The 27,447-nt window shown below is 41.3% G+C and overlaps 1 protein-coding gene across 1 annotated transcript in view; it reads right to left on the bottom strand.

Annotated features, from left to right (window-relative positions):
* The window catches only part of LOC139766862 (transmembrane protein 138-like), a 76,195-nt gene that overhangs the window by 4,725 nt on the left and 44,023 nt on the right, over window positions 1-27,447 (bottom strand). Inside the window, exons 3-5 of the mRNA XM_071695849.1 lie at window positions 13,901-13,938; window positions 7,170-7,242; window positions 3,420-3,594 (exon numbers count right to left, since the gene is read on the bottom strand). Coding sequence (XP_071551950.1) covers window positions 3,420-3,594; window positions 7,170-7,242; window positions 13,901-13,938 — 286 coding nt within the window. The remainder of the gene's footprint in view (window positions 1-3,419; window positions 3,595-7,169; window positions 7,243-13,900; window positions 13,939-27,447) is intronic.

Genomic DNA, 27,447 nt, shown 5'->3' with positions numbered 1-27,447 from the left:
CTCATGACCCTTTCTAATCAACCCACCTCCCACGCTTCTCATGTCACTAGCATCTTTTGCGCAAGCCATCACTGCTTCCCTAAATACATCCCATTCCTCCCCACTTCCCTTACCTCCTTTGTTCTCACCTTTTTCCATTCTGTACTCAGCCACTCCTGGTACTTCCTCACACAAGTCTCCTTCCCAAGCTCACTTACTCTCACCACTCTCTTCACCCCAACATTCTCTCTTCTTTTCTGAAAACCCCTACAAATCTTCACCTTCGCCTCCACAAGCTAATGATCAGACATCCCTCCAGTTGCACCTCTCAGCACATTAACATCCAAGTCTCTCTTTCATGCGCCTATCCATTAACACATAATCCAATAACGCTCTCTGGCCATCTCTCCTACTTACATATGTATACTTATGTATATCTCGCTTTTTAAACCAGGTATTCCCAATCACCAGTCCTTTTTCAGCACATAAATCTACAAGCTCTTCACCATTTCCATTTACAACACTGAACACCCCATGTATACCAATTATTCCCTCAACTGCCACATTACTCACCTTTGCATTCAAATCACCCATCACTATAACCTGGTCTTGTGCATCAAAACCACTAACACACTCATTCGGCTGCTCCCAAAGCACTTGCCTCTCATGATCTTTCTTCTCATGCCCAGGTGCATATGCACCAATAATCACCCATCTCTCTCCATCAACTTTCAGCTTTACCCATATCAATCTAGAATTTACTTTCTTACACTCTATCACGTACTCCCACCACTCCTGTTTCAGGAGTAGTGCTACTCCTTCCCTTGCTCTTGTCCTCTCACTAACCCCTGACTTTACTCCCAAGACATTCCCAAACCACTCTTCCCCATTACCCTTGAGCTTCGTTTCACTCAGAGCCAAAACATCGAGGTTCCTTTCCTCAAACATACTATCTATCTCTCCTTTTTTCCCATCTTGGTTACAACCACTCACATTTAGACACCCCAATCTGAGCCTTCGAGGAGGATGAGCACTCCCTGCGTGACTCATTCTTCTGTTTCCCCCTTTAGAAAGTTAAAATACAAGGAGGGGAGGGTTTCTGGCCCCTCGCTCCCGTCCCCTTTAGTCGCCTTCTACGACACGTGAGGAATGCGTGGGAAGTATTCTTTCTCCCCTATCCCCAGGGTTATGATTTATATGTTACATTATTCACTCTAGACCATGAAGGCACTCTAGATATATCAGCACTGCTGTTAAATGGGGCTGTAGAAAAAGGTGCAATCTTGCAGCATTGGCTTGCTGGAATTGTCTTGTTTCTGTTTTCTGAGACAGACCTCAGGGATTCTTCATTCTAAGAGACTCACAACTCAGCTCAAATTTCTTTTGTTTCTAGCAAGTGTCTTTCCCATCTTCATACTCACAATGCCCTGGAGAAAAAAAAAATAAAGGATAAAACACAAGTTTACAGGGATGCACATGAGCATGCTTGCCAGCTGAGTTGACGCCACTTTATCTCCAGTGTTTATTTCTCATCAAAACATGTTAAAAATATACGTATTTTCATATATAGCAAAGTAACGCATACAGCATACATTCACAAATCATATCAGATTGTTATACTATCCATACTGTACCTGGATTTTTGGTAAAAATGCTGAGGAAGTACACACTGCTGACCTCTGGTAGTCTCTCGAGAGCAGTGTTGGAGTGAATGGTGCCAGATTTGCTTGTTTCTGTTTATTAATGGCTCAAACAGATGGCAGCACAGACTAAAGTCTATATACCACAACAAGATTCAAAGAAAAATGTAGTTCACCACATGAGGGTAGACATTTTTAAATGGGTTTGGAGTGTCAAGGGGAACGGAGCTCAGAGTGATACTAAGACTGTCACACTCAATGGTTCTAGGTGATTTTGGCTCCTTAAACACTGAATCATACTCCTTTAGTATCTGACTCATCTCCTTTCTATAGTCTTTGTATGCCATCTTTGATTCTTAATCGGAATTTTGTATATGAAGAGAAACATTTTGGGCTTCTCTCTAGTTTATATAGCTCTTTCTTTATTTCTTCCTGAGTTTTGTATGATATTTTGGGTCCAATCCTTTGGAAAGGTTTGCTCTTCATTGTTGGGTGAACTATAGCTCCCTCACAAGGTTTAACTCATTTCCACATTGTATAAAGAGAGCTTCTAACTTAATCTAGTCAGGGCCTTTTGCAATACTGTCTCATTGGTACTTGTCTAGTTTATATTTGGAACGTTCCTGTAGATAACAATTCAAACACTATTCTTGTCTCATGCCACTCACTAATAATTTATATTGTACAAGAGACAGCTCTATTAAATTCTTCCCACTTATACTCATCAATAATGTACTTCCATTATGATGCAATGTAAGTGCTGTCTAAAATGGTTATGCCACATACTCAGTAACAGCTATGAATATACACCAAGGGAATATAAAAAACAACTCTCCAATAAGACCAGCCTAGAAACAATATAAAAGAATCCAAAGATATAAACTACATGGGGTTAGGAGCTGATAAAACCTTATGTCTGATAATGATTAAGAATAAAGAATGAGGTAATGAAATCCACTGTATTATTTTTTCTAGCTGGCTACACTTTCTATTATCAGAGAGACAATTTGCAACACACTTAAAAACAAGTCCCTTTTGTGCTTCTGTTTCAATATAAATTCTCAGCTATACTGATATTTCCACTTCATTTATGGCAGGTTGGTAAGATTATGTCTGGAATCAGGTTTTAAAAGCTATCAGAGAAAGATTCTTCATTTATTAGTTGTTCTATAACCTTAGGTCTGAAATCTGGTGACTTTTAGATTAATGCATTCCCATTACCTGTTTAAAGTTTTTAATCATGACAGCTCTCACTTCCACTACATCACTGGAGGAATGCAATCACAGTTATCAAATGTTATAAGCAAATCTTTAATGTACAACCCAGCTCTTCCAATTCTATCACATCTGGATTGGTTATAATTTGAGATCTAGACCTCATTGACCAAGTAATCTTTTATCTAGGTTTCAGTGAAGGCTGCAAATACAGTAACTGTCTAAAATGTTGAAAGGCAGCCACATTATTTAGGTCAAGAACAGAAAAATGGAATTATTTTTTGGCAGGATTAAATAAAACTGGTAAAACCAACACAATTGTTTGTGAGAGAAGTGAAGGTCTGAGAAATAGCAAAAAGGCTACAAAAAGCAAGGTGTACTGGATTTTCATGAAAACTAATGTAAGGTTAGAAAAGGGAATAACTAATGAGAGGAAATCTGAGGGGAGGAAAATATTATGAGGACCAACTATTATAGTAAAAACATTGCATTAAGATGCTGTTGGCATGATTAAAGAGTGAAAAACATAGTAGTTGCTTTCAATTATCATAAGTGGTATTACCTCAATTCTTATGTAAAGCTTACCTACTCTCTGAATGGTGAAAAGTGAAACCAGTCCATATGTCCAGATGTATATGTCAGGCTTCTGCCACTGTTGCTTCAGTGACCAAGAGTGAAGGCCAACTGATAAACCCAGGTAAGTAACAGCTATGAATATACACCACTGGAATTTATGGAACAACTCTCCAATAAGACCAGCCTGGAAATAGCAGAAAAATCCATAGATATAAACTGCATGGGGTTAGGAGCTGATAATACCTAATGTCTGATAATGTTTAGGAAAAAAAATAAGGTAATAAGTAATTAATTCTGTGAGCTAAGAGGACTACAGGAAAATCCTTACTTACTATTACTTGTATAATCTGTAAAGCAAACATCATATCAAGATGGGCATGGTGGAATGTCATGAATCCTCCCAATTCATATGTGGTAACGAGTGAATATATTCATTGTAGTTGTATTATTATATTATTCTTATCATACTCAGTCGCTGTCTCCTGCATTAGCAAGGTAGCGCAAGGAAACAGACAAAAGAATGGCTCAACCGACCCACATACACATGTATATGCATAAACGTCCTCACACGCACATGTACATACCTATATATTTCAACGTATACATACATATACATACACAGACATATACATATATACACAATGTTTTGGACAATCAGATGTTTACCAAATGGCTTCCTAGCTTCGTCTCTTCGATGTATATAAACTGACTTATATTTCTTTACTGTGTCTCCCCTGATGATGTGATTATTACACAAAAATGCACTTGGGAACTTTTCGTGTTTCATTTTTTCCCATGGACTCATAGGAATATATACACAAGTACATATCCATACTTGCTGCCTTCATCCATTCCCATCAACACCCCGCCACACATGAAAATGGCACTCCCTCCCCCCGTGTGCATGCGAGGTAGCGCTAGGAAAAGAAAACAAAGGCCACATTCATTCACACTCAGTCTCTAGCTGTCATGTGTAATGCACCGAAACCATAGCTCCCTTTCCACATCCAGGCCCCATAAAACTTTCCATGGTTTACCCCAAATGCTTCATATGCTTTGGTTCAGTCTACTGATATCACATCAACCCTGATATACCATTTCATTCCAATTCATTCTATTCCTTGCATTGTAGTTGTAGTTGTACCAAGATAAAATTTAAAGCATGCAATAAGTTTGTTTATATGTGTCAATGAAGGACTGATAAGTTCATATATTTAACACATGACACTTTATGTACAAAGTCGTACATGGCCACCATAATGTCATATGCACATCTTCATTATGTACCATTCGTAACAAACCTGCAAAGTTCCCGTTTAAACCTCTAACTGTGAGAAGTAATTAAACAAATTAGGTGCTGTGCTTACAAATATGGCTAAAAAAAATTACTATGTCTACTCCACACAAGTTTTGCAAAAATTCATTTATAGCCACCACAATCAAACATGCACATCTTCAATATGTACAATATTTCAATATGATCCACTGATAACTGTGAGATGAAGTGAGGACACATGTTAGTTACTGTTCTTTTCAAACTTTCAAGTTAAAAATATGACTTTAGGAACAATACATGACAATTTTGTAAAATTTCATTAATGGCAAACAAATTGTCTATCTATATCTGTTATGCCTGTTCCAACTGGAACTCCCTCAAGAGGGGTTGGAGCGACAATAGTCTCTCCAAAACTAGAGAACTCCATTGGCCGCTTCTTAGCCTCCAATACCTCACCTTTAACAGGCCACCAGCAGAGGGCAACTCTAGCACAGTGTTTGAGGAGGCTCTGACCAAATGTTCCTACTGCATAGTGCTCACCGCAGGAAAATCTAGTTTCAAAGAATGAGCTGTGTGAGTTAAGTGTTGTCAGGTGTTCTGCATGACATGGAGACATTGTATGTTTGTAGACAAAATGCCAGTAATCCAGGTGTGGGTGAGGCAGAAAGAAAAGACAGCTACCGGGTTCAGAGGAGTGCAGTTTAACCACTATAGTGCTGATGCACTATGCAGCCATCACTTGCACTCCCATTACCATGGTAGGGAGTACTGGTACTATACCTCCCTAGTTGTTGGTTTCCTACCAGCTACAGTAAAATCATTACAACTAACTATACAAACTTCCCATTTTAGAACTTGAGAAAGTTACTGCTGGCAAGTCTCTGAAATCACTATTCTTTATCATACACATGTCATTCCTGGACAAAACTAATTTGTCTTGGCACTACAACTGGAAAAAAAAATATCTTGATACTGTATATAGCATATGTACATCACATTTTACAAAATATAATGATCTCTTTAACCTTAATACTTGCATATTGACATTCATCATGCAATTCAAACTATCTACCACTGTGTTGATCATGCCCATCAACAGATGATGCTAGTTGTGACATGTCGCAAATTTTGCTATATGTAATATTTTCGTGGTTCATGTTCAAAAGTCTTCCTTCAAGCAAGAGGTGAGCACCACGACCAGCTCATCTGGAGGAGTGGCTATGCAAGACTCATGCTTGAAAAATTTGTTTCTTAATAAAATGCAAAAGGAAAAACATTTATCCCCACTTTACAGGTGCCTGATATGCAGAAATTCACCTTTACAGAACATTTATTTAGAAACAATGCTGCAATTTCTTTGTAAAAACCCCATAGTTATGAACTCCATTCTTCAGTTTTTTGACCTATGAAAATGATGAAGATAAGTTCAGTTTCTATGGAACATAGAATATTTTATTAAATATTAAATAAACTTATCCCTGGGGATAGGGGAGAAAAAATACTTCCTATGTATTCCCTGCATGTCGTAAAAGGCGACTAAAAGGGGAGGGAGCAGGGGACTGGAAATCCTCCCCTTCAGTTTTTACTTTTCTAAAAGCAGGAACAGAGAAGGGGGTCAAGTGAGGATTTTCCCTCTTTGGCTCAGTCCTTTGTTCTTAGTGCTACCTGGCTAATGTGGGAAATGGCAAATATGTATGAAAAAAATACAAAATATAATAAACCACAAAGCACGAAGAAAGTTACAAAAAACTATTTGTTTTATTATACATAATCGTTGTTTCCCGTGTCAATGATGCAGTGCCAGGAAACTGACGAAGAATGGCCTATCCACTCATATACTCATATATATACATAAACACCCATATACGTGCATATACATACATATACATAACAACATATACATACACACACAGACATATACATATATATATACACATGCGCATGTTCATACTTGTTGGCCTTCATCCACTCCTGTCGCTACCTCACCCCATAGGAAACAGCATCGCTACCCCATGCTTTAGCAAGGTAGTGCCAGGAAAACAGTCAAAAAAAGCCACATTTGTTCACACTCAGTCTCTACCTGTCATGTGTAATGCACCAAAACCATAGCTCCCTATCCACATCCATGCCCCACAGAGTTTTCCATAGTTTGCCCCAGAAGTTTCACAACCATGTCTTAGGTTTTCTGTCACTCAAAAAGAATCTCATATACATGAGAGAAAATATCATAAACAGTAGTACTTTAAATATTTCTGCTATACTGAAATGCTTGTCGAGGCCAAATGTTTTAATGACTGGTGTCATCATAACTACGAAGGAGGTAAAATGGCCCATCTACATGGAGAGAGTGATGGCTTGAAATTTAAGCAGTCATTTCAAAACAAAATGGAAATTTTTCTGACTATGGAAGAACCTCCTTGGAATGCTCTTTGCTGATGTAAGCTGTCTGACTGCAACGTTTCTTAGAAAATACCAAGACATACCTGAGAGAGGGTTGTAGAGAACAGGGCCAGAAACAGTAAGATGAGGGAGAAAACCAGACAAACATCTTGTATGCTGCAAAAGAAAAAACAACTTTACAGGGCCAGAAACAGTAAGGTGCGGGTCAAAACCAGGCAAACATCTTGTATACTTCAAGAGAAAAATGAACTTCCTATGAAATGAATAATATGATTCCCTGATTCATAACTAACAAAAAAGTCAAATTATCCAACTTTCAGTAACATGATTATTCTAATAATTTATCCTGATTCATCCAAATTTGGTTACTACCAATTATATATCCATTAAAAGACTAGTTATCTGCAATTTTTTAACCTAAAATGAAAATTCTTTCGTGCACCTGAACTTGCTATAGTTCACAATGTTGAGTCATTTGCTGTGTTTCTTAAGAGGTCATTTTCAGTTTATCAAAGAAAGTAATCATTCCTTCACACAGTGCAAGCTCATCAGTAAGTTCACTGGGAAGCAGTACAAAGAAAAGGTGATAAGTATTCAGTAAAACACTAGCATTATAAAGTATGGTGAAAAGGTGTGCCTCAGGCTAGACTGCGCTATACATCTGGCACAGGTAAGACAACTTTAGAAAAGACTCCATTTTACTTACACTTATGTTGCAAGACCTTAAGAGGGACTTAAGCATCTTTTTTGGAGTCTATAAGAAAATACTGCACAATCAATTTATTTATTTATTTATTTTGCTTTGTCGCTGTCTCCTGCGTTAGCGAGGTAGCACAAGGAAACAGACGAAAGAATGGCCCAACCCACCCACATACACATGTATATACATACACGTCCACACACGCAAATATACATACCTATACATCTCAATGTTCACATATATATACACACACAGACATATACATATATACACATGTACATAATTCATACTGTCTGCCTTTATTCATTCCCATCGCCACCTCGCCACACATGGAATAACAACCCCCTCCCCCCTTATGTGTGCAAGGTAGCGTTAGGAAAAGACAACAAAGGCCCCATTCATTCACACTCAGTCTCTAGCTGCCATGTAATAATGCACCGAAACCACAGCTCCCTTTCCACATCCAGGCCCCACATAACTTTCCATGGTTTACCCCAGACGCTTCACATGCCCTGGTTCAATCCATTGACAGCACGTCGACCCCGGTATACCACATCGTTCCAATTCACTCTATTCCTTGCACGCCTTTCACCCTCCTGTAGGTTCAAGCCCCGATCACTCAAAATCTTTTTCACTCCATCTTTCCATGTCCAATTTGGTCTCCCACTTCTCCTTGTTCCCTCCACCTCTGACACATATATCCTCTTGGTCAATCTTTCCTCACTCATTCTCTCCACGTGACCAAACCATTTCAAAACACCCTCTTCTGCTCTCTCAACCACACACTTTTTATTTCCACACATCTCTCTTACCCTTACATTACTTACTTGATCAAACCACCTCACACCACATATTGTCCTCAAACATCTCATTTCCAGCACATCCACCCTCCTGCGCACAACTCTATCCATAGCCCACACCTCACAGCCATACAACATTGGTGGAACCACCATTCCTTCAAACATACCCATTTTTGCTTTCCAAGATAATATTCTCGACTTCCAAACATTCTTCAAGGCTCCCAGAATTTTCGCCCCCTTCCCCACCCTATGATTCACTTACGCTTCCATGGTTCCATCCACTGCCAGATCCACTCCTAGATATCTAAAACACTTTACTTCCTCCAGTTTTTCTCCATTCAAACTTACCTCCCCATTGACTTGACCATCAACCCTCCTGTACCTAATAACCTTGCTCTTATTCACATTTACTCTTAACTTTCTTCTTTCACACACTTTACCAAACTCAGTCACCAGCTTCTGCAGTTTCTCACATGAATCAGCCACCAGCGCTGTATCATCAGCGAACAGCAACTGACTCACATCCCAATTAATTTACCTTTTGTATATCTTTGATCCATCCTTCTTCATCCCACCACTCACTGTATGTAAATATATTTCTTTATCTATGTATTCATTTATTTATTTATTTATCTATTATACTTGATCACCATTTCCCACATCAGTGAGGCAGCACCAGGAAAAATATGAAGAAAGACCCAACTACTCAATATACACATCAACATATACACATATACCTACATAAACACTGCCCTATACACATATACCCATGTATATATATTCATACTCACTTGCCTCCATCCATTCCTGGTGCCACCCCGCCCCACAGGAAACACCATTGCCAAACCACAGCATCAGTGAGGTAGTGCGTGGAAAACATACAAAAAATGCCACATTCCTTCACACTCAGTCTCTAGCTGTCATGTGTAATGCCCCAAAACCACAACTCCCTATCCACATCCAGGCCCCACAAACCTTTCCATGGTTTACCCCATATATTTCACATTGACAGCATATTGACCCTAACATTCCAATTTGCTCTATTCCTTGCATGCCTTTCACCCTCCTGCATGTTCAGGCCCCAATTACTCAAAATCTTTTTCACTCCATCCTTCCACCTCCAATTTGGTCTCCTGCTTCCCCTTGCTCCCCCCACCTCTGGCACATATATACTCTTTGTCAATCATTCCTCACTCATTCTCTCCATATGTCCAAACCATTTCAACACACCCTCTTCTGCCCTCTCAACCACACTTTTTATTACCACACACCTCTCTTACTCTTTTATTACTTACTCAATCAAACCACTTCACACCAAAAACTGACCTCAAACATTTCATTTCTAACACATCCACCCTCCTCCGTACAACCCTATCTATAGCCCATGCCTCATAACCATATAACATTGTTGGAACCACAATTCTTTCAAACATACCCATTTTTGCTCTCTGAGATAATGTTCTCGCCTCCCAGAACCTTTGCCCTCTCCCCCACCCTGTGACTCACTTCCACTTCCATGGTTCCTTTTGCTGCTAAGTCCACTCCCAGATATCTAAAACACTTCACTTCCTCCAGTTTTTCTCCATTCAAACTTATCTACCAATTAACTTCATTCCTCAACCCTACTGAACCTAATAACTTGCTCTTATTCACATTTACTCTCAACTTTCTCCTTTCATACACTTTACTAAACTCAGTCACCAACCTCTGCAGTTTCTCACCCGAATCAGCCACCAGCGCTGTATCATCAGCGAACAACTGACTCACTTCCCAGGCCCTCTAATCCCCAACAAACTGCATACTTGACCCTCTCTCCAAAACTCTTGCATTAACCTCCCTAACCATCCCAACCATAAACAAATTAAACAACCATGGAGACATCACACACCCCTGCCACAAACCGACATTCACTAGGAACCAATCACTCTCCTCTCTTCCTACTCGTACATATATACACATATACATATAAATAGGTTGAGCATCCATAATCAGAAATGTTCCAAAATCTGAAACTTTTTGGGCAGTAACATGATGTTACAAGTGGAAAACTCCACACGTGACCTCGCATGCCCATGCTAGGCTCTGATGCTCTGTTGGAGCCAGTTTGTTATAAACCATCATCACTGCCAGACCTACAAGCATTACTCAGTGTTTTTTGCTTATTCTCTGCTGTGTGTGAATAAGTCTAAGAAAATGATTGCTTATCAGTAGCATATAAATTCTGAGTTAGGAATGAAGATGATGTCAAACAAACACAGGCTGTCCACATGGGTGGATGACATGATACCTTAGCTTTCTGATGGTTCAGGGTTACACAAACTTTGTTTAATGTGCAAAATTATTAAAAACATTGTATACATTACCTTCAGGCTATGAGTATGAGTTATATATGGAACAAAAATGGATTTTGTGTTTAGACTTGGGTCCCATCCCTGAGATATCTCATTATCTATCGCGACAAATGTGGAAAACAGGATGGTATGGAAACACACCTCAACGTCTCAACTGTTCAACGGTCTTCTTCAGGAGATACTGATTCCAGCATTCGGCAGAACTGTGTTTCCCCCCGCAAGTGATGGTCACTCAGTCAGACTCCTTGGTGTGTCACTCTCTGATTCAATTGCTTGTCCTGCTGCTTCCATCCGTTCAAAGCAAACTCCGCTGCCTGACATAACAAGCAGATGAACCAAGACCTTGTGTTAACATGCTTAATCTCTTCCTCTAGGTAAGTTCTAACACTATCACTAAACGGTCGACATCAACAATGCCAAGGCAACATCAGGCAAGTGACAAACCATTTTGTGATAGTGTGAGAACTTACCTACAGGAAGGGAAAGAAGAACATTAACACAAGGTCTGGTTTCACCTACTTGTCACATCAGGCAGTGGAGATTGCTGTGAAAGGGTGGAGGCAGCAGGACAAGCGATCAAATCAGAGCAACACACCAAGGCAACCAACCGGGTGACAATCACTTGCTGGGGAACACAGTCCCGCCGAATGCTGGAATCAGTATCTCCTGAGGAAGACTGTTGGATGGCTAAAACATTAAGGTGTGTTTCAGCTCTAACCCGTTTGTTTCCATATCATCCTGTTTTCCACATATCATGTTAACTTACTATACTTCATCAACGTTTCCCATGTCAGTGAGAGAGCGCTAGGAAGAATGGCCCATCCACCCATATTGACATAAATGCCCATACATGCACATATACATTTTTTTTTTTTTTTTTTTTTCATACTATTCGCTATTTCCCGCGATAGCGAGGTAGCGTTAAGAACAGAGGACTGGGCCTTTGAGGGAATATCCTCACCTGGCCCTCTTCTCTGTTCCTTCTTTTGGAAAAAAAAAAATACATTTTAACTTATACATAAATACTTACCTATACATACACATACAAATATAAATACAAGTACATATTCATAATTGCTTGCCTTCATCCATTCCTGGCACTACCCCTATCCAAATGAAACAGCATCACTGCCCCCTGTTTCAGCAAGGTGGAACCAGGAAAACAGATAAAAAAGGCCACATTCATTCAAACTCAGTCTCTAACTGTCATGTGTAATGCACTGAAACCACAGCTCCCTTTCCACATCTAGGCCCCACAAAACTTTCCATGGTTTACCACAGACATATCACATGCCCTGGTTCAGTCCACTGACAACACGTCGACCCCCGGTATACCACATCATTCTTATTCACTCTATTCCTTGCATGCCTCACCCTCCAGCATGTTCAGGCCCCAATCAAAGTCTTTTTCACTCCATCCTTCCACCTCCAATTTAGTCTCCCACTTTTTCTTGTTCCCTCAACCTGATACATATATCCTCTTTGTCAATCTTTCCTCACTCAATTTCTCCATATGTCCAAACTATTTCAACAAACCCTCTTCTGCTCTTTCAACCAAACTTCTTAATGCCACACATCTCTCTTACCCTTTCATTACTTACTTGATCAAACCACCTCATACCACATATTGTCCTCAAACATTCAATTCCAACACATCATCCCTCCTCCGTACAACCCTATCTATAGCCCATGCTTTGCAACCATATAAAATTGTTAAAACTACTATTCTTTCAAACATACCCATTTCTGCTCTCTGAGATAATGTTCTCCCCTTCCAAACATTCTTCATTGCTCCCAGAACTTTTGCCCCCTAACCCTGACTCGTTTCCGCTTCCATGGTTCCATTCACTGCTAAGTCCACTCACAGTTATCTAAAACACTTCACTTCCTCCAATTTTTCTCCATCTATACTTACATCCCAATTAACTTGTCCCTCAACCCCACTGAACCTCATAATTAACCTCGCTCTTATTCTCAATCACACTCAACTCTCCTTTCACACACTTTTCCAAACTCAGTCACCAACCTCTGCAGTTTCTTACTCGAATAAGCCCCTAGAGCTGTATCTTCTGTGAACAACTGGCTCACTTCACAGGCCCCTCTCATCCCCAAAAGACTTCACAGTCACCCCTCTCTCCAAAGCTCTTGCATTTACCTCACTAACCATCCCATCCATAAACAACTTAAACAACCATGGGGGCATCACATACCACTGCCAAAGACCGAACTTCACTGGGAACCAATCCCTCTCCACTCTTCCTACTTGTATACATGCCTTACATACTTGGCAAAAAATTTTCACTGCTTCTAACAACTTACCTCACACCATATACTCTTAAAATGTTCCACAAAGCATCTCTATCAACCCTATCACATGCCTTCTCCAGATCCATAAACACTACATACAAATCCAATTTGTTTTTTGAAGTACTTATCACATACATTCTTTAAAGAAAACACCTGATTCAGACATCCTCTACCATTTCTAAAACTACACTGCTCCTCCCCAATCTGATGCTCTATACATGACTTCACCCTCTCAATCAATACCCTCCCATATAATTTCCCAGGAATACTCAACAAACTTATGTTTCTGTAGTTTTAACACTATTTATCCCCTCTACCTTTGCATGACATACGCATATTCCACACCCTGCACTTCACGATTCATACATACACTGATCCCTTTTATTCCACACATGACCAATACAGTTACCCCTTTGTTACTTAATCTATGTAATACCATCAAACCACTCAGCCAGTACCCATTTTGAAACATATGGGAATGGAGGGTTAATTGGACCAACAACCATGACCAGGATTCGAACATATCCTTACCCACACACTACAGGTACATAAAATCATGCATTGTGTGGGGGCAAACAAAGGATTTTCATACAAACATGCCAAAAAATTAGATACGGAAACCTTTACAGTAACAAGTAATGCTATCATGTACTTACATATATACAAGAAGCCCAACATATTTAGATGAAAAGACCTGGAAAATAGAATTCAGTGTAAGATCTGCCAAGAGTAGAGCCAGAGTGCATCCGCAATTACAGTGATACCTCCTTCACTCATTGGTTCCCTTCACCCTTCCTCACTCGAACAAAAGCTCTTGAATGCTATTTCATCAAATTCCCTATGATCCATCTAATCAAAATTAAATACTAACTTCATGCAAGAACTCAATGTTTTTAAATTTCCTAAACACTGTCCACATACTAAGTTACTTACTCGATTCTAATGATCCGCCTAACCGTGGTACAAAAGTGTGCACAAAAAAAAACATACATATTATCTACGTACAACTTATCATAGCCCACCTCTCGCAGTCTCCTTGGACCTATTCTCAACTACCCAGTTTTTCTTTCCATTGTTCCGTTCCACTTCTTAGCTCCAAATTCCCTCCCCCCCTATGATCCCTTCCGCTTCTGGTTCCATCCCTGCCATCCCCCAGTATCTAAACACTTCACTTCCTCCAGTTTTTCTCCATTCAAACTCACCTCCCAATTGACTTGACCCTCAACCCTACTGTACCTAATAACCTTGCTCTTATTCACATTTACTCTTAACTTTCTTCTTCCAACACTTTACCAAACTCCGTATATATATATATATATATATATATATTATATATATATATATTATATATATATTATATATATATTTTTTTTTTTTTTAAAAAAAAAAAAAAAAAAAAAAAAAAAAAAAAAAAAAAAAAAAAAAAAAAAAAAAAAAAAAAAAAAAAAAAAAAAAAAAAAAAAAAAAAAAAAAAAAAAAAAAAAAAAAAAAAAAAAAAAAAAAAAAAAATTCTCTTCCTCCAGTTTTCACCATTCAAACTCACCTCCCAATTGACTTGACCCTCAAACCCTACTGTACTAATAACCTTGCTCTTATTCACATTTACTCTTAACTTTCTTCTTCTCAACACTTTACCAAGTGGATCTGGCAGCGGATGGAACCATGGAAGCGGAAGTGGATCATAGGGTGGGGGAGGGGGCGAAAATTCTGGGAGCCTTGAAGAATGTGTGGAAGTCGAGAACATTATCTCGGAAAGCAAAAATGGGTATGTTTGAAGGAATAGTGGTTCCAACAATGTTGTATGGTTGCGAGGCGTGGGCTATGGATAGAGTTGTGCGCAGGAGGATGGATGTGCTGGAAATGAGATGTTTGAGGACAATGTGTGGTGTGAGGTGGTTTGATCGAGTAAGTAACGTAAGGGTAAGAGAGATGTGTGGAAATAAAAGAGCGTGGTTGAGAGAGCAGAAGAGGGTGTTTTGAAATGGTTTGGGCACATGGAGAGAATGAGTGAGGAAAGATTGACCAAGAGGATATATGTGTCGGAGGTGGAGGGAACGAGGAGAAGAGGGAGACCAAATTGGAGGTGGAAAGATGGAGTGAAAAAGATTTTGTGTGATCGGGGCTCTGAACATGCAGGAGGGTGAAAGGAGGGCAAGGAATAGAGTGAATTGGAGCGATGTGGTATACGGGGTTGACGTGCTGTCAGTGGATTGAATCAAGGCATGTGAAGCGTCTGGGGTAAAACCATGGAAAGCTGTGTAGGTATGTATATTTGCGTGTGTGGACGTATGTATATACATGTGTATGGGGGTGGGTTGGGCCATTTCTTTCGTCTGTTTCCTTGCGCTACCTCGCAAACGCGGGAGACAGCGACAAATATAAAAAAAAAATATATATATATATATTATATATTATATTATATATATATTAACTTATTACTCATTTTATTCATAGTAAAGTTTGTTTTTATATTGTTTTTAATTTTTATAGTATATATGTTGTTGTGTGTGTTGTGTGTGTGTGTGGGTGTTTATATATGTATATTATCCTGGGGATAGGGTGAAGAATACTTCCACGTATTCCTGGTGTCGTAGAAAGCGACTAGAGGGGAGGAGGGGGGGCGGAAATCCTCCCTCCTTGTATTAACTTTCTAAAATGGAAACAGAAGAAGGAGTCACGCGGGGAGTGCTCATCCTCCTCGAAGGCTCAGAGTGGGGTGCCTAAATGTGTGTGGATGTAACCAAGATGTGAAAAAAGGAGAGATAGGTAGTATGTTTGAGGAAAGGAACCTGGATGTTTTGGCTCTGAGTGAAACGAAGCTCAAGGGTAAAGGGGAAGAGTGGTTTGGAAATGTCTGGGGAGTGAAGTCAGGGGTTAGTGAGAGGACAAGAGCAAGGGAAGGAGTAGCAATACTCCTGAAACAGGAGTTGTGGGAGTATGTCATAGAATGTAAGAAAGTAAATTCTCGATTAATATGGGTAAAATGAAAGTTGATGGAGAGAGGTGGGTGATTATTGGTGCATATGCACCTGGGCATGAGAAGAAAGATCATGAGAGGCAAGTGTTTTGGGAGCAGCTAAATGAGTGTGTTAGCGGTTTTGATGCACGAGACCGGGTTATAGTGATGGGTGATTTGAATGCAAAGGTGAGTAATGTGGCAGTTGAGGGAATAATTGGTATGCATGGGGTGTTCAGTGTTGTAAATGGAAATGGTGAAGAGCTTGTAGATTTATGTGCTGAAAAAGGACTGATGATTGGGAATACCTGGTTTAAAAAGCGAGATATACATAAGTATACTTATGTAAGTAGGAGAGATGGCCAGAGAGCGTTATTGGATTACGTGTTAATGGACAGGCGTGCGAAAGAGAGACTTTTGGATGTCAATGTGCTGAGAGGTGCAACTGGAGGGATGTCTGATCATTATCTTGTGGAGGCTAAGGTGAAGATTAGTATGGGTTTTCAGAAAAGAAGAGTGAATGTTGGGGTGAAGAAGGTGGTGAGAGTAAGTGAGCTTGGGAAGGACACCTGTGTGAGGAAGTACAGGAGAGACTGTGTACAGAATGGAAAAAGGTGAGAACAATGGAAGTAAGGGGAGTGGGGGAGGAATGGGATGTATTTAGGGAATCAGTGATGGATTGCGCAAAAGATGCTTGTGGCATGAGAAGAGTGGGAGGGTGGGCTGTTTAGAAAGGGTAGTGAGTGGTGGGATGAAGAAGTAAGAGTATTAGTGAAAGAGAAGAGAGAGGCATTTGGACGATTTTTGCAGGGAAAAAATGCAATTGAGTGGGAGAAGTATAAAAGAAAGAGACAGGAGGTCAAGAGAAAGGTGCAAGAGGTGAAAAAAAGGGCAAATGAGAGTTGGGGTGAGAGACTATCAGTAAATTTTAGGGAGAATAAAAAGATGTTCTGGAAGGAGGTAAATAGGGTGCGTAAGACAAGGGAGCAAATGGGAACTTCAGTGAAGGGCGTAAATGGGGAGGTGATAACAAGTAGTGGTGATGTGAGAAGGAGATGGAGTGAGTATTTTGAAGGTTTGTTGAATGTGTCTGATGACAGAGTGGCAGATATAGGGTGTTTGGTCGAGGTGGTGTGCAAAGTGAGAGGGTTAGGGAAAATGATTTGGTAAACAGAGAAGAGGTAGTAAAAGCTTTGCGGAAGATGAAAGCCGGCAAGGCAGCAGGTTTGGATGGTATTGCAGTTGAATTTATTAAAAAAGGGGGTGACTGTATTGTTGACTGGTTGGTAAGGTTATTTAATGTATGTATGACTCATGGTGAGGTGCCTGAGGATTGGCGGAATGCGTTGCATAGTGCCATTGTACAAAGGCAAAGGGGATAAGAGTGAGTGCTCAAATTACAGAGGTATAAGTTTGTTGAGTATTCCTGGTAAATTATATGGGAGGGTATTGATTGAGAGGGTGAAGGCATGTACAGAGCATCAGATTGGGGAAGAGCAGTGTGGTTTCAGAAGTGGTAGAGGATGTGTGGATCAGGTGTTTGCTTTGAAGAATGTATGTGAGAAATACTTAGAAAAGCAAATGGATTTGTATGTAGCATTTATGGATCTGGAGAAGGCATATGATAGAGTTGATAGAGATGCTCTGTGGAAGGTATTAAGAATATATGGTGTGGGAGGCAAGTTGTTAGAAGCAGTGAAAAGTTTTTATCGAGGATGTAAGGCATGTGTACGTGTAGGAAGAGAGGAAAGTGATTGGTTCTCAGTGATGTAGGTTTGCGGCAGGGGTGTGTGATGTCTCCATGGTTGTTTAATTTGTTTATGGATGGGGTTGTTAGGGAGGTAAATGCAAGAGTTTTGGAAAGAGGGGCAAGTATGAAGTCTGTTGGGGATGAGAGAGCTTGGGAAGTGAGTCAGTTGTTGTTCGCTGATGATACAGCGCTGGTGGCGGATTCATGTGAGAAACTGCAGAAGCTGGTGACTGGAGTTTGGTAAAGTGTGGGAAGAAGAAAGTTAAGAGTAAATGTGAATAAGAGCAAGGTTATTAGGTACAGTAGGGTTGAGGGTCAAGTCAATTGGGAGGTGAGTTTGAATGGGAAAAAACTGGAGGAAGTGAAGTGTTTTAGATATCTGGGAGTGGATCTGTCAGCGGATGGAACCATGGAAGCGGAAGTGGATCATAGGGTGGGGGAGGGGGCGAAAATTTTGGGAGCCTTGAAAAATGTGTGGAAGTCGAGAACATTATCCGGAAAGCAAAAATGGGTATGTTTGAAGGAATAGTGGTTCCAACAATGTTGTATGGTTGCGAGGCGTGGGCTATGGATAGAGTTGTGCGCAGGAGGATGGATGTGCTGGAAATGAGATGTTTGAGGACAATGTGTGGTGTGAGGTGGTTTGATCGAGTAAGTAACGTAAGGGTAAGAGAGATGTGTGGAAATAAAAAGAGCGTGGTTGAGAGAGCAGAAGAGGGTGTTTTGAAATGGTTTGGGCACATGGAGAGAATGAGTGAGGAAAGATTGACCAAGAGGATATATGTGTCGGAGGTGGAGGGAACGAGGAGAAGAGGGAGACCAAATTGGAGGTGGAAAGATGGAGTGAAAAGGATTTTGTGTGATCGGGGCCTGAACATGCAGGAGGGTGAAAGGAGGGCAAGGAATAGAGTGAATTGGAGCGATGTGGTATACAGGGGTTGACGTGCTGTCAGTGGATTGAATCAAGGCATGTGAAGCGTCTGGGGTAAACCATGGAAAGCTGTGTAGGTATGAATATTTGCGTGTGTGGCGTGTGTATGTACATGTGTATGGGGGGGTTGGGCCATTTCTTTCGTCTGTTTCCTTGCGCTACCTCGAACGGGCGGGAGACAGCGACAAAGTATAAAAAAAAAAAAAAAAAAAAAAAAAAAAAATATTATATATATATATTATTATATATATATATATATATATAGATATTGATAGAGATGCTCGTGGAAGGTATTAAGAATATATGGTGTGGGAGGCAAGTTAGTTAGAAGCAGTGGAAAAGTTTTATTATCGAGGATGTAAGGCATGTGGTATACGTGTCGGAAGAGAGGAAAAGTGAATTGGTTTAGTGATGTAGGTTTGCGGCAGGTGGTGTGTGATGTCTCCATGGTTGTTTAATTTGTTTATGGATGGGTTGTTAGGGAGGTGAATGCAAGAGTTTTGGGAAGAGGGGCAAGTATGAAGTCTGTTGGGGATGAGAGAGCTTGGGAAGTGAGTGTAGTCAGTTGTTGTTCGCTGATGATACAGCGCTGGTGGCTGATTCATGTGAGAAACTGCAGAAGCTGGTGACTGAGTTTGGTAAAGTGTGTGAAAGAAGAAAGTTAAGAGTAAATGTGAATAAGAGCAAGGTTATTAGGTACAGTAGGGTTGAGGGTCAAGTCAATTGGGAGGTGAGTTTGAATGGAGAAAAACTGGAGGAAGTGAAGTGTTTTAGATATCTGGGAGTGGATCTGGCAGCGGATGGAACCATGGAAGCGGAAGTGGATCATAGGGTGGGGGAGGGGGCGAAAATTCTGGGAGCCTTGAAGAATGTGTGGAAGTCGAGAACATTATCTCGGAAAGCAAAATGGGTATGTTTGAAGGAATAGTGGTTCCAACAATGTTGTATGGTTGCGAGGCGTGGGCTATGGATAGAGTTGTGCGCAGGAGGATGGATGTGCTGGAAATGAGATGTTTGGGGACAATGTGTGGTGTGAGGTGGTTTGATCGAGTAAGTAACGTAAGGGTAAGAGAGATGTGTGGAAATAAAAGAGCGTGGTTGAGAGAGCAGAAGAGGGTGTTTTGAATGGTTTGGGCACTGGAGAGAGTGAGTGAGGAAAGATTGACCAAGAGGATATATGTGTCGGAGGTGGAGGGAACGAGGAGAAGAGGGAGACCAAATTGGAGGGGAAAGGGATGGAGGGGAAGGGATTTTGTGTGATCGGGGCCTGAACATGCAGGAGGGTGGGGGGAGGGCAGGGAGTAGGGTGAATTGGAGCGATGTGGTATACCGGGGTTGTGATGCTGTCAGTGGATTGAATCAGGGCATGTGAAGGCGTCTTGGGGTAACCCTTGGAAAGCTGTGTGGTATGTATATTTGCGGTGTGTGGATGTATTTTATACATGTGTTATGGGGGTGGGTTGGGCATTTCTTTGTCTGTTTCTTGCGGTACCTCGCAAACGCGGGAGACATCGACAAAGCAATAAAAAAAAAAGCAGTGAAAAGTTTTATCGAGGATGTAAGGCATGTGTACGTGTAGGAAGAGAGGAAAGTGATTGGTTCTCAGTGAATGTAGGTTTGCGGCAGGGGTGTGTGATGTCTCCATGGTTGTTTAATTTGTTTATGGATGGGGTTGTTAGGGAGGTAAATGCAAGAGTTTTGGAAAGAGGGGCAAGTATGAAGTCTGTTGGGGATGAGAGAGCTTGGGAAGTGAGTCAGTTGTTGTTCGCTGATGATACAGCGCTGGTGGCTGATTCATGTGAGAAACTGCAGAAGCTGGTGACTGAGTTTGGTAAAGTGTGTGGAAGAAGAAAGTTAAGAGTAAATGTGAATAAGAGCAAGGTTATTAGGTACAGTAGGGTTGAGGGTCAAGTCAATTGGGAGGTGAGTTTGAATGGAGAAAAACTGGAGGAAGTGAAGTGTTTTAGATATCTGGGAGTGGATCTGGCAGCGGATGGAACCATGGAAGCGGAAGTGGATCATAGGGTGGGGGAGGGGGCGAAAATTCTGGGGGCCTTGAAGAATGTGTGGAAGTCGAGAACATTATCTCGGAAAGCAAAAATGGGTATGTTTGAAGGAATAGTGGTTCCAACAATGTTGTATGGTTGCGAGGCGTGGGCTATGGATAGAGTTGTGCGCAGGAGGATGGATGTGCTGGAAATGAGATGTTTGAGGACAATGTGTGGTGTGAGGTGGTTTGATCGAGTGAGTAACGTAAGGGTAAGAGAGATGTGTGGAAATAAAAAGAGCGTGGTTGAGAGAGCAGAAGAGGGTGTTTTGAAGTGGTTTGGGCACATGGAGAGAATGAGTGAGGAAAGATTGACCAAGAGGATATATGTGTCGGAGGTGGAGGGAACGAGGAGAAGAGGGAGACCAAATTGGAGGTGGAAAGATGGAGTGAAAAAGATTTTGTGTGATCGGGGCCTGAACATGCAGGAGGGTGAAAGGAGGGCAAGGAATAGAGTGAATTGGAGCGATGTGGTATACCGGGGTTGACGTGCTGTCAGTGGATTGAATCAAGGCATGTGAAGCGTCTGGGGTAAACCATGGAAAGCTGTGTAGGTATGTATATTTGCGTGTGTGGACGTATGTTTATACATGTGTTGGGGGGGGGTTGGGCCTTTTCTTTGTTGTTCCTTTGCGCTACCTCGCAAACGGGGGAAAGGACAGGACAAAGTATAAAAAAATAAAAAAAAATTATATTATTTTTAAATATTATATATATATATATATTTTTATAGGGGTTTTTAGGGGAAAAAAGAATACTTCCCACTTTATTCCCTGGTGCTTTAAAAGGCGACAAAAAGGGAAAGGAGGGGGGGTGGAAATCCTCCCCTCTGGGTTTTTTTTTTTTTTCTTTTTTTTAATTTTTCCAAAAAAAGAAAACAGAGAGAGGGCCAGGTGAGGGATATTTTCCTCAAAGGCCGTCCTCTGTCCTTAACGCTACTCGCTGTGCGGGGGAAATGGCGGATAGTATGAAAAAAAAAAAAAAAAAAATATATATTATTTATTTATTATATTTGTCGCTGTCTCTTGCGGAAAGCGAGGTGCGCAAGGAAAGACGAAAGAAATGGCCCCACCCACATACCATGATATACCACACACCCACCATCCCACTCATACATACATATTCTAAAATTTATACATATTTTATTATTACACAGCAATACATTTTTTCAATGACAAATTCATACTGCTGCCCTTTTTCATTCCGTCCCCTGCCACACTTGAAATGAAAACCCCTTCCCCCGCTTTATGCGCGGGGTTAGCGCTGGGAAAAAGACAACAAAGGCCCATTTTTCACCTCAGTCTTAGTGTCATGTTAATGCAAAAAAAACCACAGCTCCTTTCAACATTCAGGCCCCACAGAACTTTCCATGGTTACCCCAGAGTTTTATGCCGGGTTTCCACCCCATTGACAGCAGTTGACCCATTTATACAAATCGTCAAATTTTCCTCTATTCCGTTTCACCTTTCACCCTCCTGATGTTCAGGCCCTTTTTCACTCAAAATCTTTTTCACTCATCTTTCCAAACCTCCATTCGTCTCCAATTTTTCCCCATTCCTCCACCCCCTGAAAAAATTTTTCCTCTTTGTCAATCTTCCTCATTCTGTCCAAGTGACCAACCATTTTAAAAACCCTCTTTGCTCTCCAAAAAAAAACTTTTTTTATCCCCCAAATCTCTCTTACCCTTCGTTACTTACTCGATCAAACCACCTCACACCACAACATTGTCCTCAAACATCTCATTTCCAGCACATCCATCCTCCTGCACAACTCTATCCATAGCCCACGCCTCGCAACCATACAACATTGTTGGAACTACTTTTTCCTTTCAAACATACCCATTTTTGCTTTCCGGGATAATGTTCTCGACTTCCACACATTTTTCAAGGCTCCCAAAATTTTTTCGCCCCCTCCCCCACCCTATGATCCATTTTCCGCTTCCAGGGTTCCATCCGCTGACAATCCATCCCAGATATCTAAAACACTTCACTTCTCCAGTTTTTCCCATTCAAACTCACCTCCCAATTGACTTGACCCTCAACCCTACTGTACCTAATAACCTTGCTCTTATTCACATTTACTCTTAACTTTCTTCTTCCACACACTTTACCAAGTGGATCTGGCAGCGGATGGAACCATGGAAGCGGAAGTGGATCATAGGGTGGGGGAGGGGGCGAAAATCTTGGGGGCCTTGAAGAATGTGTGGAAGTCGAGAACATTATCTCGGAAAGCAAAAATGGGTATGCTTGAAGGAATAGTGGTTCCAACAATGTTGTATGGTTGCGAGGTGTGGGCTATGGATAGAGTTGTGCGCAGGAGGATGGATGTGCTGGAAATGAGATGTTTGAGGACAATGTGTGGTGTGAGGTGGTTTGATCAAGTAAGTAACGTAAGGCTAAGAGAGATGTGTGGAAATAAAAAGAGCGTGGTTGAGAGCGCAGAAGAGGGTGTTTTTGAGCACATGGAGAGAATGAGTGAGGAAAGATTGACCAAGAGGATATATGTGTCGGAGGTGGAGGGAATGAGAAGTGGGAGACCAAATTGGAGGTGGAAAGATGGAGTGAAAAAGATTTTGTGTGATCGGGGCCTGAACATGCAGGAGGGTGAAAGGAGGGCAAGGAATAGAGTGAATTGGATCGATGTGGTATACCGGGGTTGACGTGCTGTCAGTGGATTGAATCAGGGCATGTGAAGCGTCTGGGGTAAACCATGGAAAGCTGTGTAGGTATGTATATTCGCCATTTCCCGCATTAGCAAGGTAGCGTTAGGAACAGAGGACTGGGCCTTTTTTGGAATATCCTCACCTGGCCCCCCTCTGTTCCTTCTTTTGGAAAATTAAAAAAAAAATGAGAGGGGAGGATTTCCAGCCCCCCGCTCCCTCCCCTTTTAGTCGCAAACGTTTGAGACCGGCAAAAAAGAAAAAAAAAAATATATATATATATATATATATATATTGTACAAAGGCAAAGGGGATAAGAGTGAGTGCTCAAATTACAGAGGTATAAGTTTGTTGAGTATTCCTGGTAAATTATATGGGAGGGTATTGATTGAGAGGGTGAAGGCATGTACAGAGCATCAGATTGGGGAAGAGCAGTGTGGTTTCAAAAGTGGTAGAGGATGTGTGGATCAGGTGTTTGCTTTGAAGAATGTATGTGAAAAATACTTAGAAAAGCAAATGGATTTGTATGTAGCATTTATGGATCTGGAGAAGGCATATGATAGAGTTGATAGAGATGCTCTGTGGAAGGTATTAAGAATATATGGTGTGGGAGGCAAGTTGTTAGAAGCAGTGAAAAGTTTTTATCGAGGATGTAAGGCATGTGTACGTGTAGGAAGAGAGGTAAGTGATTGGTTCTCAGTGAATGTAGGTTTGCGGCAGGGGTGTGTGATGTCTCCATGGTTGTTTAATTTGTTTATGGATGGGGTTGTTAGGGAGGTGAATGCAAGAGTTTTGGAAAGAGGGGCAAGTATGAAGTCTGTTGGGGATGAGAGAGCTTGGGAAGTGAGTCAGTTGTTGTTCGCTGATGATACAGCGGTGGTGGCTGATACAGCGCTGGTGGCTGATTCATGTGAGAAACTGTAGAAGCTGGTGACTGAGTTTGGTAAAGTGTGTGGAAGAAGAAAGTTAAGAGTAAATGTGAATAAGAGCAAGGTTATTAGGTAAAGTAGGGTTGAGGGTCAAGTCAATTGGGAGGTGAGTTTGAATGGAGAAAAACTGGAGGAAGTTAAGTGTTTTAGATATCTGGGAGTGGATCTGGCAGCGGATGGAACCATGGAAGCGGAAGTGGATCATAGGGTGGGGAAGGGGGCGAAAATTCTGGGAGCCTTGAAGAATGTGTGGAAGTCGAGAACATTATCTCGGAAAGCAAAAATGGGTATGTTTGAAGGAATAGTGGTTCCAACAATGTTGTATGGTTGCGAGGCGTGGGCTATGGATAGAGTTGTTCGCAGGAGGATGGATGTGCTGGAAATGAGATGTTTGAGGACAATGTGTGGTGTGAGGTGGTTTGATCGAGTAAGTAACGTAAGGGTAAGAGAGATGTGTGGAAATAAAAAGAGCGTGGTTGAGAGAGCAGAAGAGGGTGTTTTGAAATGGTTTGGGCACATGGAGAGAATGAGTGAGGAAAGATTGACCAAGAGGATATATGTGTCAGAGGTGGAGGGAACGAGGAGAAGAGGGAGACCAAATTGGAGGTGGAAAGATGGAGTGAAAAAGATTTTGTGTGATCGGGGCCTGAACATGCAGGAGGGTGAAAGGAGGGCAAGGAATAGAGTGAATTGGAGCGATGTGGTATACCGGGGTTGACGTGCTGTCAGTGGATTGAATCAAGGCATGTGAAGCGTCTGGGGTAAACCATGGAAAGCTGTGTAGGTATGTAGATTTGCGTGTGTGGACGTATGTATATACATGTGTATGGGGGTGGGCTGGGCCATTTCTTTCGTCTGTTTCCTTGCGCTACCTCGCAAACGCGGGAGACAGCGGCAAAAAAAAAAAAATATATATATATATATATATATATATATATATATATATATATTAACCATTATGTGACGTTCATTTTTTCATTCATTTCAAGCTAAAAGTTTGTTTTCTATATTGTTTCTTACATTTTTCATATGTATATATATGTATGTGTGTGTGTGTGTGTGTGTGTGTGTGCGTGTGTTTATATATGTATATTATCCCTGGGGATAGGGGTGAAAGAATACTTCCCACGTATTCCTCGCGTGTCGTAGAAAGCGACTAGAGGGGACGGGAGCGGGGGGCCGGAAATCCTCCCCTCCTTGTATTAACTTTCTAAAATGGGAAACAGAAGAAGGAGTCACGCGGGGAGTGCTCATCCTCCTCGAAGACTCAGAGTGGGGTGCCTAAATGTGTGTGGATGTAACCAAGATGTGAAAAAAAGGAGAGATAGGTAGTATGTTTGAGGAAAGGAACCTGGATGTTTTGGCTCTGAGTGAAACGAAGCTCAAGGGTAAAGGGGAAGAGTGGTTTGGAAATGTCTGGGGAGTGAAGTCAGGGGTTAGTGAGAGGACAAGAGCAAGGGAAGGAGTAGCAATACTCCTGAAACAGGAGTTGTGGGAGTATGTCATAGAATGTAAGAAAGTAAATTCTCGATTAATATGGGTAAAATTGAAAGTTGATGGAGAGAGGTGGGTGATTATTGGTGCATATGCACCTGGGCATGAGAAGAAAGATCATGAGAGGCAAGTGTTTTGGGAGCAGCTAAATGAGTGTGTTAGCGGTTTTGATGCACGAGACCGGGTTATAGTGATGGGTGATTTGAATGCAAAGGTGAGTAATGTGGCAGTTGAGGGAATAATTGGTATGCATGGGGTGTTCAGTGTTGTAAATGGAAATGGTGAAGAGCTTGTAGATTTATGTGCTGAAAAAGGACTGATGATCGGGAATACCTGGTTTAAAAAGCGAGATATACATAAGTATACTTATGTAAGTAGGAGAGATGGCCAGAGAGCGTTATTGGATTACGTGTTAATGGACAGGCGTGCGAAAGAGAGACTTTTGGATGTCAATGTGCTGAGAGGTGCAACTGGAGGGATGTCTGATCATTATCTTGTGGAGGCTAAGGTGAAGATTAGTATGGGTTTTCAGAAAAGAAGAGTGAATGTTGGGGTGAAGAAGGTGGTGAGAGTAAGTGAGCTTGGGAAGGAGACCTGTGTGAAGAAGTATCAGGAGAGACTGTGTACAGAATGGAAAAAGGTGAGAACAATGGAAGTAAGGGGAGTGGGGGAGGAATGGGATGTATTTAGGGAATCAGTGATGGATTGCGCAAAAGATGCTTGTGGCATGAGAAGAGTGGGAGGTGGGCTGTTTAGAAAGGGTAGTGAGTGGTGGGATGAAGAAGTAAGAGTATTAGTGAAAGAGAAGAGAGAGGCATTTGGACGATTTTTGCAGGGAAAAAATGCAATTGAGTGGGAGAAGTATAAAAGAAAGAGACAGGAGGTCAAGAGAAAGGTGCAAGAGGTGAAAAAAAGGGCAAATGAGAGTTGGGGTGAGAGACTATCAGTAAATTTTAGGGAGAATAAAAAGATGTTCTGGAAGGAGGTAAATAGGGTGCGTAAGACAAGGGAGCAAATGGGAACTTCAGTGAAGGGCGTAAATGGGGAGGTGATAACAAGTAGTGGTGATGTGAGAAGGAGATGGAATGAGTATTTTGAAGGTTTGTTGAATGTGTCTGATGACAGAGTGGCAGATATAGGGTGTTTGGGTCGAGGTGGTGTGCAAAGTGAGAGGGTTAGGGAAAATGATTTGGTAAACAGAGAAGAGGTAGTAAAAGCTTTGCGGAAGATGAAAGCCGGCAAGGCAGCAGGTTTGGATGGTATTGCAGTGGAATTTATTAAAAAAGGGGGTGACTGTATTGTTGACTGGTTGGTAAGGTTATTTAATGTATGTATGACTCATGGTGAGGTGCCTGAGGATTGGCGGAATGCTTGCATAGTGCCATTGTACAAAGGCAAAGGGGATAAGAGTGAGTGCTCAAATTACAGAGGTATAAG

Source organism: Panulirus ornatus, chromosome 58, assembly GCF_036320965.1.
Source record: "Panulirus ornatus isolate Po-2019 chromosome 58, ASM3632096v1, whole genome shotgun sequence".
Taxonomy (NCBI): Eukaryota; Metazoa; Arthropoda; class Malacostraca; order Decapoda; family Palinuridae; genus Panulirus; species Panulirus ornatus.
This window is presented reverse-complemented; position numbering and strand designations above follow the sequence as displayed.